At 38.5% G+C, this 13,780-nt stretch overlaps 1 protein-coding gene across 6 annotated transcripts in view; it reads right to left on the reverse strand.

Annotated features, from left to right (window-relative positions):
* LOC105227793 (potassium voltage-gated channel subfamily H member 8) overlaps positions 1-13,780 on the reverse strand; it is a 177,879-nt gene that overhangs the window by 19,760 nt on the left and 144,339 nt on the right. For all 6 annotated transcript variants that reach the window (XM_049450662.1, XM_049450660.1, XM_049450658.1 and 3 more), the window contains 4 exons: positions 10,594-10,798; positions 7,038-7,217; positions 6,718-6,836; positions 471-551 (listed from right to left, as the gene is read on the reverse strand). In XM_049450662.1, coding sequence (XP_049306619.1) covers positions 471-551; positions 6,718-6,836; positions 7,038-7,217; positions 10,594-10,798 — 585 coding nt within the window. The remainder of the gene's footprint in view (positions 1-470; positions 552-6,717; positions 6,837-7,037; positions 7,218-10,593; positions 10,799-13,780) is intronic.

Here is a 13,780-nt window from a genome sequence, read left to right on the forward strand (position 1 = left end):
TGCACACAAATGGATCAGTGAAAGGGTTCAGTTGCCTACTTTTGTGCACACAGAAAAACTAAGCTACAATAAAAAAGTATTAAAAGGTAGCAACAAAAAGTGTAGTAGCATCGCTTGCAAAAAAGTGTGTTTTCGCACCACCCGTTATAGCTCAGTGAGCGTTGCTGGCAGAGTTCACTAAAAGTATGCTTCGGTTGGCCACGTTGACTTTACGCCCAGCGTGAACCGCAGACAATATGCACTTTTTGTCGCTAGAAAGCCTCTGTGTATGTGCGTACGTGTAGCCGACATTTGTGTTGGCACATTTGTGGCTGTCTGCCGTAAACATTTTAGCATTAACCGCGGCACTTACTATCTAACACTTTTGTTGCTTTTTCTTTTTTGCGTGTCTGTTTGTGTAAATTAGCATTGTGGCTAGGCTGTAAAATAGTTGAGTTATGCTTACTTTAGGTGCGTTAGTGTGTACTTACCTCGTAAATATCAATGCCATGGTTGAGCGACCACGATGTCTGGAAGTAATCTTCAATCCTTTGTTTCAGTTCTTTGGGCATCTATGGGTGTGTGTTGACGTGAGAAGGATGAGATTTTTCCATTAGCGCGTGTATTTTTTGTGGAAAACATGAAAAAATAGAGGGGAAATGTATTTCTTTCTACGCATATATAAAATAAACTAAACCACAGATTTTACGTAAATATTTCCATAAGATTTTTTACATCAAATATATTCAATATTCACTGTATAGTATAAACATTACTTTCATGAACACTCAAACTATTTTATCACAGTATTTTAATAAGCTGCCAGCAGATGGCGCTGTATAAGTTTTTACTTTTAAGTCAAACGTCATCATTTCAAGAAAACTGAATTTCCTTGAAAAGTGCACGAGGTGTGTTCAGAGAACAACAGGGTTTTTCGTTAAAAAAAATTATTTTGTCTACATTAACATTGTCTCCCTTAAGTTAGTCCACATTTGATAATATGCACTTAAGCCAGCGCTTCTCCCAATCGTCGAAATACTTCCCCAACTCAATTTTTGAGACAGCTTTAAGCTCTTACAGTGATTTTCCTCATTTTTGGAAATAGTAGTAGCCATGTTTGGGGAATATGCAGGCTGGGGCAGCGTTTCAGTATTGATTGGCACAAAGAATTTTCGAAGAAGCAACAAAGTGTGAGCTTTTAACAAACGAAAAACCAAGCTCTTAAAAATTCAGACTAATTAAGCATTGAATACAACTGAAAATTGTATCTTACCTCGGTAGTAAAATCGACTGAAGGAGGTAATCGCACAAAAGTGTCGATCTTAGGCAATGGAAGAGACATTGTGATCCATCAAGACGTAGTGATGCCAGACACATTAATAATGACTCGTCAGAAACTCCGATGGATTGACTGGAGAGACCTATTGAATCTGCCTTATAACCCGAAGTGATATACAAAATTGATTACTACGTGATCTGATCTTTGGTTAAGTTTAGAAGTCTCACTAAGATCCCCTAAATCCAAAATGTGGTATTTTTTGCGCGCCGAAGATAATATTACTTTAAATTTTTTAAAACTTTTTTTATTGAGGCCAGCCTTTGTATGCATATTCTACTGAAATGAATAGTCCATAGTCCGCAATGAGTTTTAGAACTGATCCCAATTGTATCCGATACAACAAGCAAACTGATGGGCAGATAGACAAGTGAACTAAATAACAGAAAGAAAGACAGGTCGGAGGAACAGATATATGAAGAAATTGTCGAAAGGATAGAAAGACAGGTGGACATATGGACAGATTAACTGGCAGAGCGATAAACTATAGAATGGTAAACAAATATAGAGGTAAACAGACGAGTAACCGGATGAACAAATTTCTCGAAAGACATACAAAAGAGAGCTGGTGGCTGAACAGGTAGGTAGATAAACTGACGTACAGATGAATTGGTAGACGAATGAGCTAGTGGATGGATGAACAGCAGACAGTTGAACAGATATACAGCAGAAAGTTGAACTGTCATACAAATTGATGGATGAACAGGTGGACTTATGAGCTATCTGATATATGAGCTAACGTATGGATGTAGTTAATGATGACAGTTAGACAAATATACAGTTTGATAGATGGACAGGTGGATATGTGGACAGACCAACAGACAAATACACAAACAGCTGGAGAGATTTACTGGCGGACGGATGAACAGGTGGACGGATGACCTGGTAGAAAAGGACAGACAGACGAGCTGATCTGATAGATAGATGCACAGATGAACTAGTGAACCAACGAATTGTCATATAGACAGGTGGAAGGTGGTCTTATCAACAGGCTAACCAATAAAGAAGTGGACAGATTAGCTAGCGGACGAATCAACAGGGGAACGGATGACTTGGCGTTGAGAAGGACAGACAAACAATTGGATTTTAGACAGATTATTCAATGGCGATATGAGTAAACGGACAGCGGATCTGATAAATAGGTAGACGAATGAGCTAGGAAACCGACCAATAGATAGTACAGACATGTCTAGAGTTTGTCAGATAGATTGATAAACGAATAAACACATGGAAGGATGAACTAGCGGACACACAGATAGACACATTCGCAAAGATGCAGAAGAACCGTCTTATAGAAAGATATTGATAGCTATTAAAAAAGTCACCTTGATTACTTTAAACAAAAAAACCCTACGCCTCAACAATTTCAAAGTCTTCCAATCAAAACCAAAATATTAAGGTGCTACAAAATTTATTTATGTCATTTCACGTATTTCGCTCCAGCAACTATTGCAGCTTGGGTAGAAAATTAACTCATCCAGTTCTCCACTTGTTCACCATCACGCGAAATTGTTGCTAGTAAAAGTCTGTATGTAAGCTTGTAAGCGCAGCGCGTCAAATTCGCTACACGTGCCGTATACTTTGCAAATTATCAGGTTCGCTCTTCATGTAGTCCTAACCTCAAACGCGTGACACACGTGCCGTTGGCGATTGGCGCGCGCACAACTACAAAGCTTCCGCTGCGTGATGGATCTAATCATTTGTGCATTAGTTGCTACAATTGGCCTTGCAAATAAATATCAACTTTGACTGCGCACTTTTTATGACAAAGTCATCAGTGTGCGCTTGAAATGGCCTCGGAAATCTTATTTGTGTCAATACCAGTCGATTCTGGCGGCAAATAATACTAAAATTAATTTATTTGACTCTCTGAAACCCTTAAAGTGTTTTCGTTTTTCAAGTTTATGGCAACAAATGTGCCCTTCTTAGCAACCGAATTAAGTACTTTAGGTATACGTATATCAAAACATTGTTCCGTTATCGCTCTATGCCAACTAACTTTGTACGAGAGTCTCTGCCACCAGCTGTTGCTGACTAGTTGCACGCTTATCTATGAAGTACTCATGTGATGTCCTTCAGGTGGTACTTCGTAATTTCCACATCATTGCCTGTTATTTTATGTCTGTCTATATATACTATATGTGAGGATGTGTGCTTAGAGGACTCAGCAGCAATACGTTTCGTAACTTGCGTTAAACTGTGTTTTTGCCCACCACGACTTGCGATATGCAGCAATAAAAACAAATTAGTGCGGCTGATAGGTGCTCTCGCCGGGTAACTTACTTGATAAAATACTCCGTTGCAGGGCACTCGCGGCGATGGCAACACCGAATATCACACGCTCGAGCAGCAGACAGTCAGTTAAGTGAGTTAACGTTCATATGGGTCACTGGCGCTGTGCAACAGGGCATATGCCCCTTATATACTACGCTTACCTAGATGCCCAACAAAAGTACACCCACATGCATAAAAATATATTCGTTCGCATGTCTATAAGCAAAATATTGCTCTTACTGGCATCATACTGCATTTTGTTAGTGCCTTGGAGTTTGCCAGCGCATCCTTGCAGCGATAAGCAATTTAATTTTACTTCGATTATCGACAGACGTGTGAAAAAAATAGGCAAACAGCAACAAAAATAATAAAAAGTAAACGTATGTGGTAGTTCTACGAAGAGTTTTCAACGCGCTGCCGCAATAAACGTTGAAATGACGGCACATACATAAATGCACATAACGGTGGACCGCAAATGGAGATGGCGATTTTTATTTTCCTTTCAAACTTTAGATCTGTAAGTAATGAGACGCGGTCGAGTTTTCGTTAGACTTAGGTTGAAAATATCTCGGTTGTCAACCCGAGAATCCGCCAAATTGGCCCCTCAATAAATTCGTGACAGGCTCTAAGCGTATAGTCGATATCTACCGGTCTTTTTGATCCATATCTAGGAGTTTTTGGCTTCAGAACGGACAAGCATCCAGAGATAGTGGGCTTATTCACAGCCTCACGAGTAACTAACCTATTTGCCTAACCGTAAACTTGGTCGAAACAATGATTATATCTAATATATATGATCAAATTTGACCCGGACTGACAAGAAAAACTACAAATTCACGTATTTGCAGACGATACGGTTGGTGGCTTTTCGATCCGGAGACTGCCAGGTAAGTAGTTTGACGAATTTGCCTCTGCTAAAATATATTACCACAGAAAACCATTTTTCGGGCGCCGGCGAAGTCGATTAGGCTCAACCCATGTGGAAATGTTTCATCACGAAGGCTCAATTTACCGAACTTTATTCCAAAGATGCCTTCTTTGCCCACGATTTTGACATCGTAGTGGAAGCAGCTCTCATAGGTGCGCTCTAAGCGCTCTGAGAAGACATCTTTGATCAGATAGTCCTTATCTTCCGTCGGAGTGTGGTGGCAAATCAGCGATATGTTGGGGAACTTCGTTTTGATACCGATTGTAGACAGACATTCATCCGCCGGGGTGAAAGCTAGTACTCGGCGACGGAGGCTCGCTTCCACCACGAATCCCACACAGAATTTGCACTCTTTTATATGGTTACTATATGAAACAATGTCATACTCGTTTCAGTTCTTGTCCGGTTCGTCGTACTTCTTGGATAGCGGTGATATTAGCCTTTACCCTCACAAGTACATCAACCAGTTTTGGTATGTTTTTTTCACTAAAAGTCCCACCTTAATGTAATAGTCTATAGCATATCGAACACGCGCCGTTATCATTAAAAGTTCACGTGTTTTTGCCAAGCCGCTGTAATTATTGTCATCGACCACAGACACGGCAGTATTAAATACGTACAATAATAAAAATAAATACGCCTACAGTGACATTTACAACAATAACAACTACATTTGAACTGTCACGTAGGCAGAACTGCATTTCGTGCCATTTACCGCTATTCTGTTTTTAAACTGTCGCATGGCAAATTGTTCGCTGAGTTTACAAACTCATAGAAATGCAAATATTATTGTGGCAGCCATATTTATTTTCAAATTTCAACGGTACTTTGCTCGAAATTTGCTGTCACTGGCATAAGCTTTAAGCTGGTGAATATTTTCGTAAATACGTATTTTTATAAATAATTCTACCATAGAACTAGGTATATAAAGTGCTTAAAGTGGAATTTATTTGAAGTTAAACAAATATTTAAAATTTTTATAATTGCTATCATCAAATTTTACACCATTTGGGAAGATATATTTATACAGATAGCCATGGCTAAATGGACCCATGATGCTGATAAGCTACACATATATAACGGATGAACCAATAGAGTTACTTTTTCAATAACCTTTCTTTTAGAGATTACGCGTGAGACGTATCAAGCTATAATGATATTTTTGGTCAGTTATGGAGAAATACTGCTTGTGAAAAAACTGAAGTTTGACCTTCCCAATCGTATCACTTCGCTCTATGGGTTTTTGAAAAATTCCAAGAAAATGTAAACAAGCAAAATTGAGGCATTTGGGATGAAGAGCAACCTGAGAGACTCAAGATCTGCCATTTTATATATAAAATACAACGGTTTGGTGTGATTTGTTGGCTGGTGGAATCATCACTCCATATTTCTTAAAAAATAGTGCCGATTGACTTTTTGAAACCTGAAATTGAGGCTCGTGATCTCGATGACAGTTGGTTTAAACAAGAGATTTACTGAGAAAACACTTCGGTGAGCAGACAAATTCACGTTTTCGGCCGGTCGATTGGCCACCAAGACCATTTGTTATCACACCACTAGACTTTTGTCCTGTGAGGACATGTAAAATCTAAGGTCTATGTAGACAATCTCGCTTCGATTCAGGCCTTGGAGCAAAATATCACGCATGCCATTGGCCAGTTACCAGTCGAATGCGAACGAGTCATCGAAAATAGGATTCAATGGATGGATCATCTGAGCCGTAGCCGCGGCCAACATTTCAAAGACAATATCTCCAACAAATAAGTCTTGAATAATGTTCTTTTGAATGAGAAAAAAATTTCAAATTAAATTTGAAGGTTCTGTGTTTTTTCTTAAGAAAAAAAAAGTTGGTAATTTCGGAATAGAGCACTTTTGGCATTTTATATAGTCCCCGACTTTTCAGGGTATGAATTATAACGAACAATCGAATTGTGGCACGTCATAAACCTCATTGGCAATATGTTCTATTTTTGTCAAACTCACTGACGCTACTTTGACAACAATAGAATGTGGATGACATATCTTTCCACTGAAACGAAATATGTTCTTCAAATGAGAAAAACCAACCTGTTTCATATTCCAAAACCTGTTTCACATTTTTCAGCAAAAAATAACATGAATATTTACCTGTCAGCTACACAAAAAACAAACAGCACATACACATAAATATTTGAAATGGAAATCACGCAGACGAACTCACCTGATGCAGCGCTATGAAATCCTTTAAGTCACGCCATTTGCTCTCGTACAATGAACGCCGGGAATACATGCGCTGGATTATCGCCGTCACATTACCGAACACGACGGCGTGCATTAATGCTGTCAGGTGGACGGGAAAAGGCAGCAGACAACGCGTAACGCACGAATGGATTAAAAAGAAATGAAAAATAATGATTTTAAATTTTTAAGGAAATCCCAGTTAATTACTTTTCAAATCCACATGAATATGAACAGTACATATAAGTATATATGTGTATTTATGAAATGTAAAAATGTGCCACGGGCTTCACGCTGTCTTACCTCCAATTAGCATCATAATGATGGAGAAGACTTTCTCCGCCGTCGTATTCGCGGATACATTGCCGAACCCCACCGACGTTAGGCTGGTGAAGGTGAAATAGAGCGCCGTCGAGTAGGCCTCGGCGTTGGTGATATTTGTGATGGGTATCTTCAAGCGCTCAGACAAAGCGTGCATCCAACCTGAAAGCAAAGTAAATATTATAGTTCATAGTTCGCAAAAGTAAAAAAGAAAATTGTGAAATAGTTTATAAGGGGTTTTCAAAATAGTACGAGTATTATGCTCAGGGTAATCTAGCACACATCAGTAGCCATTGAAAGGCGGAAACAAAGGTTAGAGTGTCGAAACAATATAGTATCTTTAAGAGAGGCAATCCGGGTTTCTGAGGAAAAAGATAAACGACAAGAAGTCGGAATTGGTTTAAGATGTAGTAAGGTAGGGCCTCAGCTATACAAAAGTTGTATAGAAACTTAGTCGACAAATTTTTTCAGAGAGCAATTTAAGATATTGATATTGAGCGTATTTAACCCAATTTTCGCGTTGGAGCTTGACGGATTAAGTCACTTAGTTAAAGGCTGAGATAGGGGTTCGACCGGTGATAATTACTAAAGAAAAAGCTGAAGATCGCACATACTCCAAATTATGTCAAGGTTTACTGAGACTATATTTTTATAGATCTAGTCTAAGGGAATAAAGTTCAGTTATTATTTAAATGTCATGTCTATAAAGAAGACTGTTTACCAATCAGACAATCGAAAGCATTCCCCTAACAAAAATTATTACTCAAAACTCACAAGCAATTGCCGTTAATCTTCAGTGACATTACGTTTTACTACACACTTGATAAATCAAAACTGACACTTCAATAAATTTCCTTTGCCTAATTGGATTGACCTATTGACCTTTTCAGCGACTGTCACAAAAACACTGACATATATATAACCTTAGAAGCTGCAGACATTCGCTGAAGCATACTACATATACGCACAGAGAAAATAACAACCACACGCACGCACGCACACGCATGTATTTGTGAGCTATAACAATTGAATGATTAAGCAAGAAAGACGGTCTTTGCAAGGCAAAGCAAAACAGTGACAAATAATCCAATGAAGGAGTACGCACATAGCAAATGTAAACGCACACACACAAAGCCAACGACAAAATAGCAAATGTCAACAATGTCGGACTTAGAAAAATAAACTGCGTAAACACACACACCCACACATATACACACAACAGACGACGCACATTGCTGCCAACGAGCGCTGTTGATTCTGTAGAAGAGTAGTCGAGAGAAAGAGCGAAGAGGCAAAACAAGGAAACAGCTTCGTCAGCGGATCACTGCGAAGCAACAGCTCAATGTCAGCAAACAAACAAGCGAAGCAGCAAATGTGTGACAGGGCGAATGCGAACGGATTACTGAGGTGTGTGTATTTGTAATGACTGTTTGCGTCGGCAACTGTGTGTATACTGAGAGTTATAAATGTAGATATGTGCATGTGTGTTTATTTGTGTATATGTATGTGAGGCACATGTCTTTGGAAAACAGTTTGTGCTGCAAAGCCTTACGCTAACAAGCGGAACTGATTGAGGGCATAAGGAAATTGCTTATAAGTTTACACTTCCTGGCAGCTCTAAGGAGAATTTACTTATGTACACATAGATATGTATGTGTGTTGGCATGTTTGTGTATGTGTTAGACCCATTAGCGAATTATATGAATGAATGTCCTTACACTCGTATGCACTGGAAGTTGGCACTAATTTCCGACTGATTATATGGCATGAGAAAAGTTCTAAGAAACAACACAAGTTAATTCTTGCATGAGGTAAATAAAATAGTAAAGTTCAGTGCACTTATAATCCATTAGTTAAATGTAATTATTTAATATCCAGTGTTACAAGCGAATGGAAAGGAGTGGAAAATAAAGGAAAGTACTAGTAACGTACTATATTTTATACAATTGTACGTACTTACATACATATTGCCAAACAAGTAAGTGAAACTAATCCAAACATGCGTCCACCCTTCACCAAAACAAGGCTTGCCTACCAATCAAATGTTCGGAAACACAAACCACATGACAGACAAGAGAATGAGTGTTGGTCAAATACAAAATCTCGAATTTCCCAGCAAAATCCAACAACAACAAATTACCTAGGAATTTCTATGCATAGGCAATTTGTAGGTCCGCTCTTGTTACTACTTGCGGTCATGGCCTGTAGGCCACTCTCATGCTGCCCCATCGATCTATTGCTTAGCAATGCAGGCAATAATAGAATTCCCACGAAAACCCCAATAAGTAAGTTTAGATATTAGTTCACATATACATACATACATGCATCTGCGTTTGTATGCGTCGCTGCTTATTTGCTTAAGAGATTTAAGGAGGTCTTGTTGGCTAGGCTTTGCCGAAAATATAGAATTTGACTTTAATTAGCTGCTAAACAGCTTATCACTTTTGAGGTGCCAAGACAGCGCAGCCCAAAATTGTTTAGGGAAGTGTGTGTTTGACTTTAGGCAGTCAGCCTTGGCAACCTCGTTATTAGGTCTCTGCGTAAATTGCAATTTGGCACGGAAGCAAAGTCAATTCGAGCTGTGTGATGGACTTTTAATTACTTCGGTTAGAAAATGCGGTAAATCTTGTTGAAGTTTTGATGCCGAAATTTGTCGCAAGCGCCACAAACTGAATTCCTCTTACAAGCGTTGTCTATTATGAGTAAGTTGTGCCTTGGAAGTGAGAAGAGGGTAGACTCTGTGCGGCTTAGAAGTTTTGAGGAACTTCCAATATTTTAGAAGAAGCTGGCAGTGAAGAGGTTAAGTGATGCCTCCCTACATAACTTATAACTAAAATTAAGATAAAGATAAGGTAATGTTCTTTTTTAGCATTTTGAGCTTGTGAAGGGTATTACAGCGTCAGTGAAGCCGAAGTTATCGTTTTTCATATTTAAAGCTAAAACAACTCTCACAGTCGGTATCTAAACCGTCTAATTGTCAAACCAAATATATTTGGTGTCAACGCCTCACTATCATGTGCTGGTGTTAAGCCGCGAATAATCACCCAAACCACAAAAACAAAAGCATATTCATAACCAATTTTTATGTGCATTGTGTAATATTCACCGAAAAAGTCAAAAGTGTGCAAATATCTGAGAATTTGTTAATGAAAATGCTTTTTTTGCAACAAACTAACCGAAATTATCACAAAAGCTCGCAATATACTTTACAAATTGTTGCAAATAAGTTGCTCAGCTTGTACGTGGAATTAATCGCAGCTCATGTATACACTGCTCACGACACACATTTGCACGCGCAACACGCTATTTACATGAAAGGACATGCTGTGGCACACCAACTTGCTACGCGGTCATACGGTGCGTATGAGTAATTTTCAAGCGAAGGCAAAGTGCATGAAATTAAACACATTGCGGTAACGCGTATTCATTTACCGTAAGTGCGGCACATGCGGGCACACACACACACTCGTGCTCCTTCATCTACACATATGCATATGTACATATGTTAATGTTTGTGGTTGTATGCGCGTGTACTCACCTATATCCCAGCCGCTATCATTCATCATGTACTCCTTTTCGGCAATGACATACCAGATGCAGGCCAACCAATGTGCCACCAGCGAGAAGCACAGCATCAGCAGTGTCAGTATCATGGCGGTGTACTGTGAGTATCGATCCATTTTTTGCAGTAGCCGTGCCAGGCGCAACAGGCGTGTCAATTTCACCAAATGAATGTGCGACTCCTGTGGGAAGAAAAGGAAACCAGAAAAAAAATAAGAAATTATCAGCGCAAAAAATTGTGTGTGGCTGTTGTATGTAGTAGGTTGCGGTATGCTTTTCATGGTGATTTTGTGTCGAAGGTGCTGGCGCGTAAAGCACGCTTGAAAGTAATCTGCTTTCAATGAAAAAATGAGCAATGAAAAGAATTTCAACTTTGCTGCGAAGTCAAAGGGAACGTGAAAAGTTACGCTGTCAATGATTTCGTAAACGATATTTCTTGCTTTTTCATGCACAAATGTATGAAATCGGATGATGCGAATAAATAAAAGTTAATGAAAAGTAACCGCAACATATATTATTGGTTTACAAATATACTTAAATAACTATATATATTTAATATATATGTCATACCATACCAAATACTGTTGGACGGGTGAGATTGATTTAGCAAAAAAAATTCGGGGAAGTTGAAAAAAGGTACAACTGTTCAAAAATGAGTAAAAGTAATGAATGAATTCGCTGTATTTTGAAATTCATTTCGATTTACATCAACGAGTAACCAATACATCGGTTATTTTCTGAATAATATTTTATGGTTCAACAAAAAGTGAAATTATTTCCTGCCATTGAGGTTAACTTGTCAGTCTTATGGCCTTTACAGTCAACTGTCGAGTAAGCAAAACAAAAATCCAAATCCATAAAAAAATCTCTCACATGGTCCTAGAAAACTGTTAGTTTGGTTTCAGAGTTAAATATCAAATGGTAATTTTAAAATCAATTTAGAAAGTATTTTTTGAAGAATTCATTTCCAAATTCAAACAAAAAAACCAAACCAACTATAACCGAAGTATAGCCAAATTCCAAACCAAATTAGCATGCACCTATGATGAACTCACCAACAACTCGAGTGACAAAAGCGAAGGCAACTCAGAAAGTCAATAGCAACTCACCGAGCAACACTCAATTTAAGAGCAGACCCATTCAATCAAGTGTGTGCAGCTGCTTGCTGAAAGGAAAGAAGTCAATTACTGCCGTCAAGGAGGTGAGTCGCTGCAGTCTCGGCAGATAGACACACGCCAACTCGGCGAACAAGCAAACACGAACTGTGCCAAGAAAATCCACGCTGTGTTTATGCTATGATACGCAGCAGTAGACGAGTTAATCCCAGCGATTTTGTCGCCGATGCCGCAGAAAGTAAGCTACATAAGACGAATGAGGGACTTAATAGAAAAGGAAAAAGCGCGCAAAATAAAAATCGTCAGATGACTAAAGTGAGACGAAGATGGCAGGTGGTGGCTGGGAATATGGGATTTTAGCAGAAAAGGAAAGTGGAGTGGAAAAACAGAGTTTGGTGGGATTAATATAATGTTTTTTTCTCAATTTCTTTGAAGTTTTGAACCCAAAAACTGTTGTGAGAAGCATAGTTGTAAATATATATTATTATATAATATGGCAATAAATTTTAATATACTTGAGAGCCCTTCCTCAATAAAAAATCATTATATTTTTAATTAATTAAATTATCTTCAAAGCTTTTAAAAATTATTTTTACTCTTAAATGCAACTCTAATGTGTATTAATGACTTGCAGTTAATCTGAATTTTCCCTCATTACCTTTTTTTCTCTTGTCTTTGCATTTACTTCAAGGTGGCAACTACTCCGCGGTCATTAAAAACACGGCAGCAGTTAGTGCAGCGCTTAAGTTGTCACAACAAGAAATTTATATTGCCTACTTTATGGCGCACAAGCTGTGTCGTTGGCTGTCCGCTGTTGCGGGAATAGTTTCTGATTTAAATAATTCATTTTATCTTCTCTATAAGTGTACGCTTAATGGAGACAAATTGCCAGTCGCCTCTCTGTTGCTAGAAAGTATTCTCAGTGTGGAGCTTAATGGCACTTTGCGGAGCAGATTAGCGGTGGCTATGTAGATGTATGTAAATTAATTATTGATGGTATATTTTTTTCTTGTCTATGTAAAAGTTCAAGGGACTTTTCTTTGACGGTTTTTGTAAGGAGATGAAGAAATCGAATTTATGATGTATATTCGGAAAAGAAGTTTCAACATTATCTTAAAACCCTTTTTACACTCTGACCAGAGATCAACAAAGCGTATAGCTGTCATACAAACCGGTTTGGTCAAAGTCAAGTCCTTGTATGGAAAAATATTTCATTTTAAACCTCCGAAAATATTGTTTAACTCAAATATCATTTATGCCATTATTCACATGCATTCAAGTCACCCTTATACGAGTATTACAATACTTACGACGAAATAGCTCAGCTGTCTGATTAGTAGCCAGAAATCAGTACCAAGTGTATTAATATTACCCTCAACAAAACTCTGATGTCCTTATTTGATTACAAATCTTAGAAAGTACCTTCACTCTCACTAATATGACGGACAACTTCCGAGAAAGTATTCCACTTGCAAGTATTTTGTCCCAATTACGCCACTGCAACTCTTTATTTGTCATTGCGCCATCACGATTGCAGCAAATGACTCGTACACAGTATAAGAAGAGTTCAAGAACTTTAAAAGCTCTTAAATCGCATTTAATCACTGCTGATTATGCTGATGATTCGCTGGAATGCCAACAAAGGCAACAACTATGCAGCAGGAAAAACTGTTTGAATGCCAAGACAGGAAAGCTGAGTATCTCATCACGGTTGTAATGGCAGCAGGAAAAATGAGAAATATCCCATCAGCATTGTTTGTCGGACACAAATGCACAGAGGAATGCACACATCTACTGAACCAACCCACCTGCCGACATGCTGCCAACATTGTGTGCACGAACTGCACTGAATTGCAATCGTGTGTCGGAAACAAAAAAGCCGTATTTTTGTTGAACGAGCAAAATTTTTGGAAAACTTTGTAAATAAAGAAGATGAAAAGCTACAAAACAGCTTTAATGCCATTGGGGGATTTGGGGATGTAGGTTTTTATTATGTTAGGGGGTTCAAGTAAAGAAATCTAGCTCGAAAAAGACTGATGCTTGGGTAGG

This window comes from Bactrocera dorsalis, chromosome 3 (assembly GCF_023373825.1).
Source record: "Bactrocera dorsalis isolate Fly_Bdor chromosome 3, ASM2337382v1, whole genome shotgun sequence".
Classification (NCBI taxonomy): Eukaryota; Metazoa; Arthropoda; class Insecta; order Diptera; family Tephritidae; genus Bactrocera; species Bactrocera dorsalis.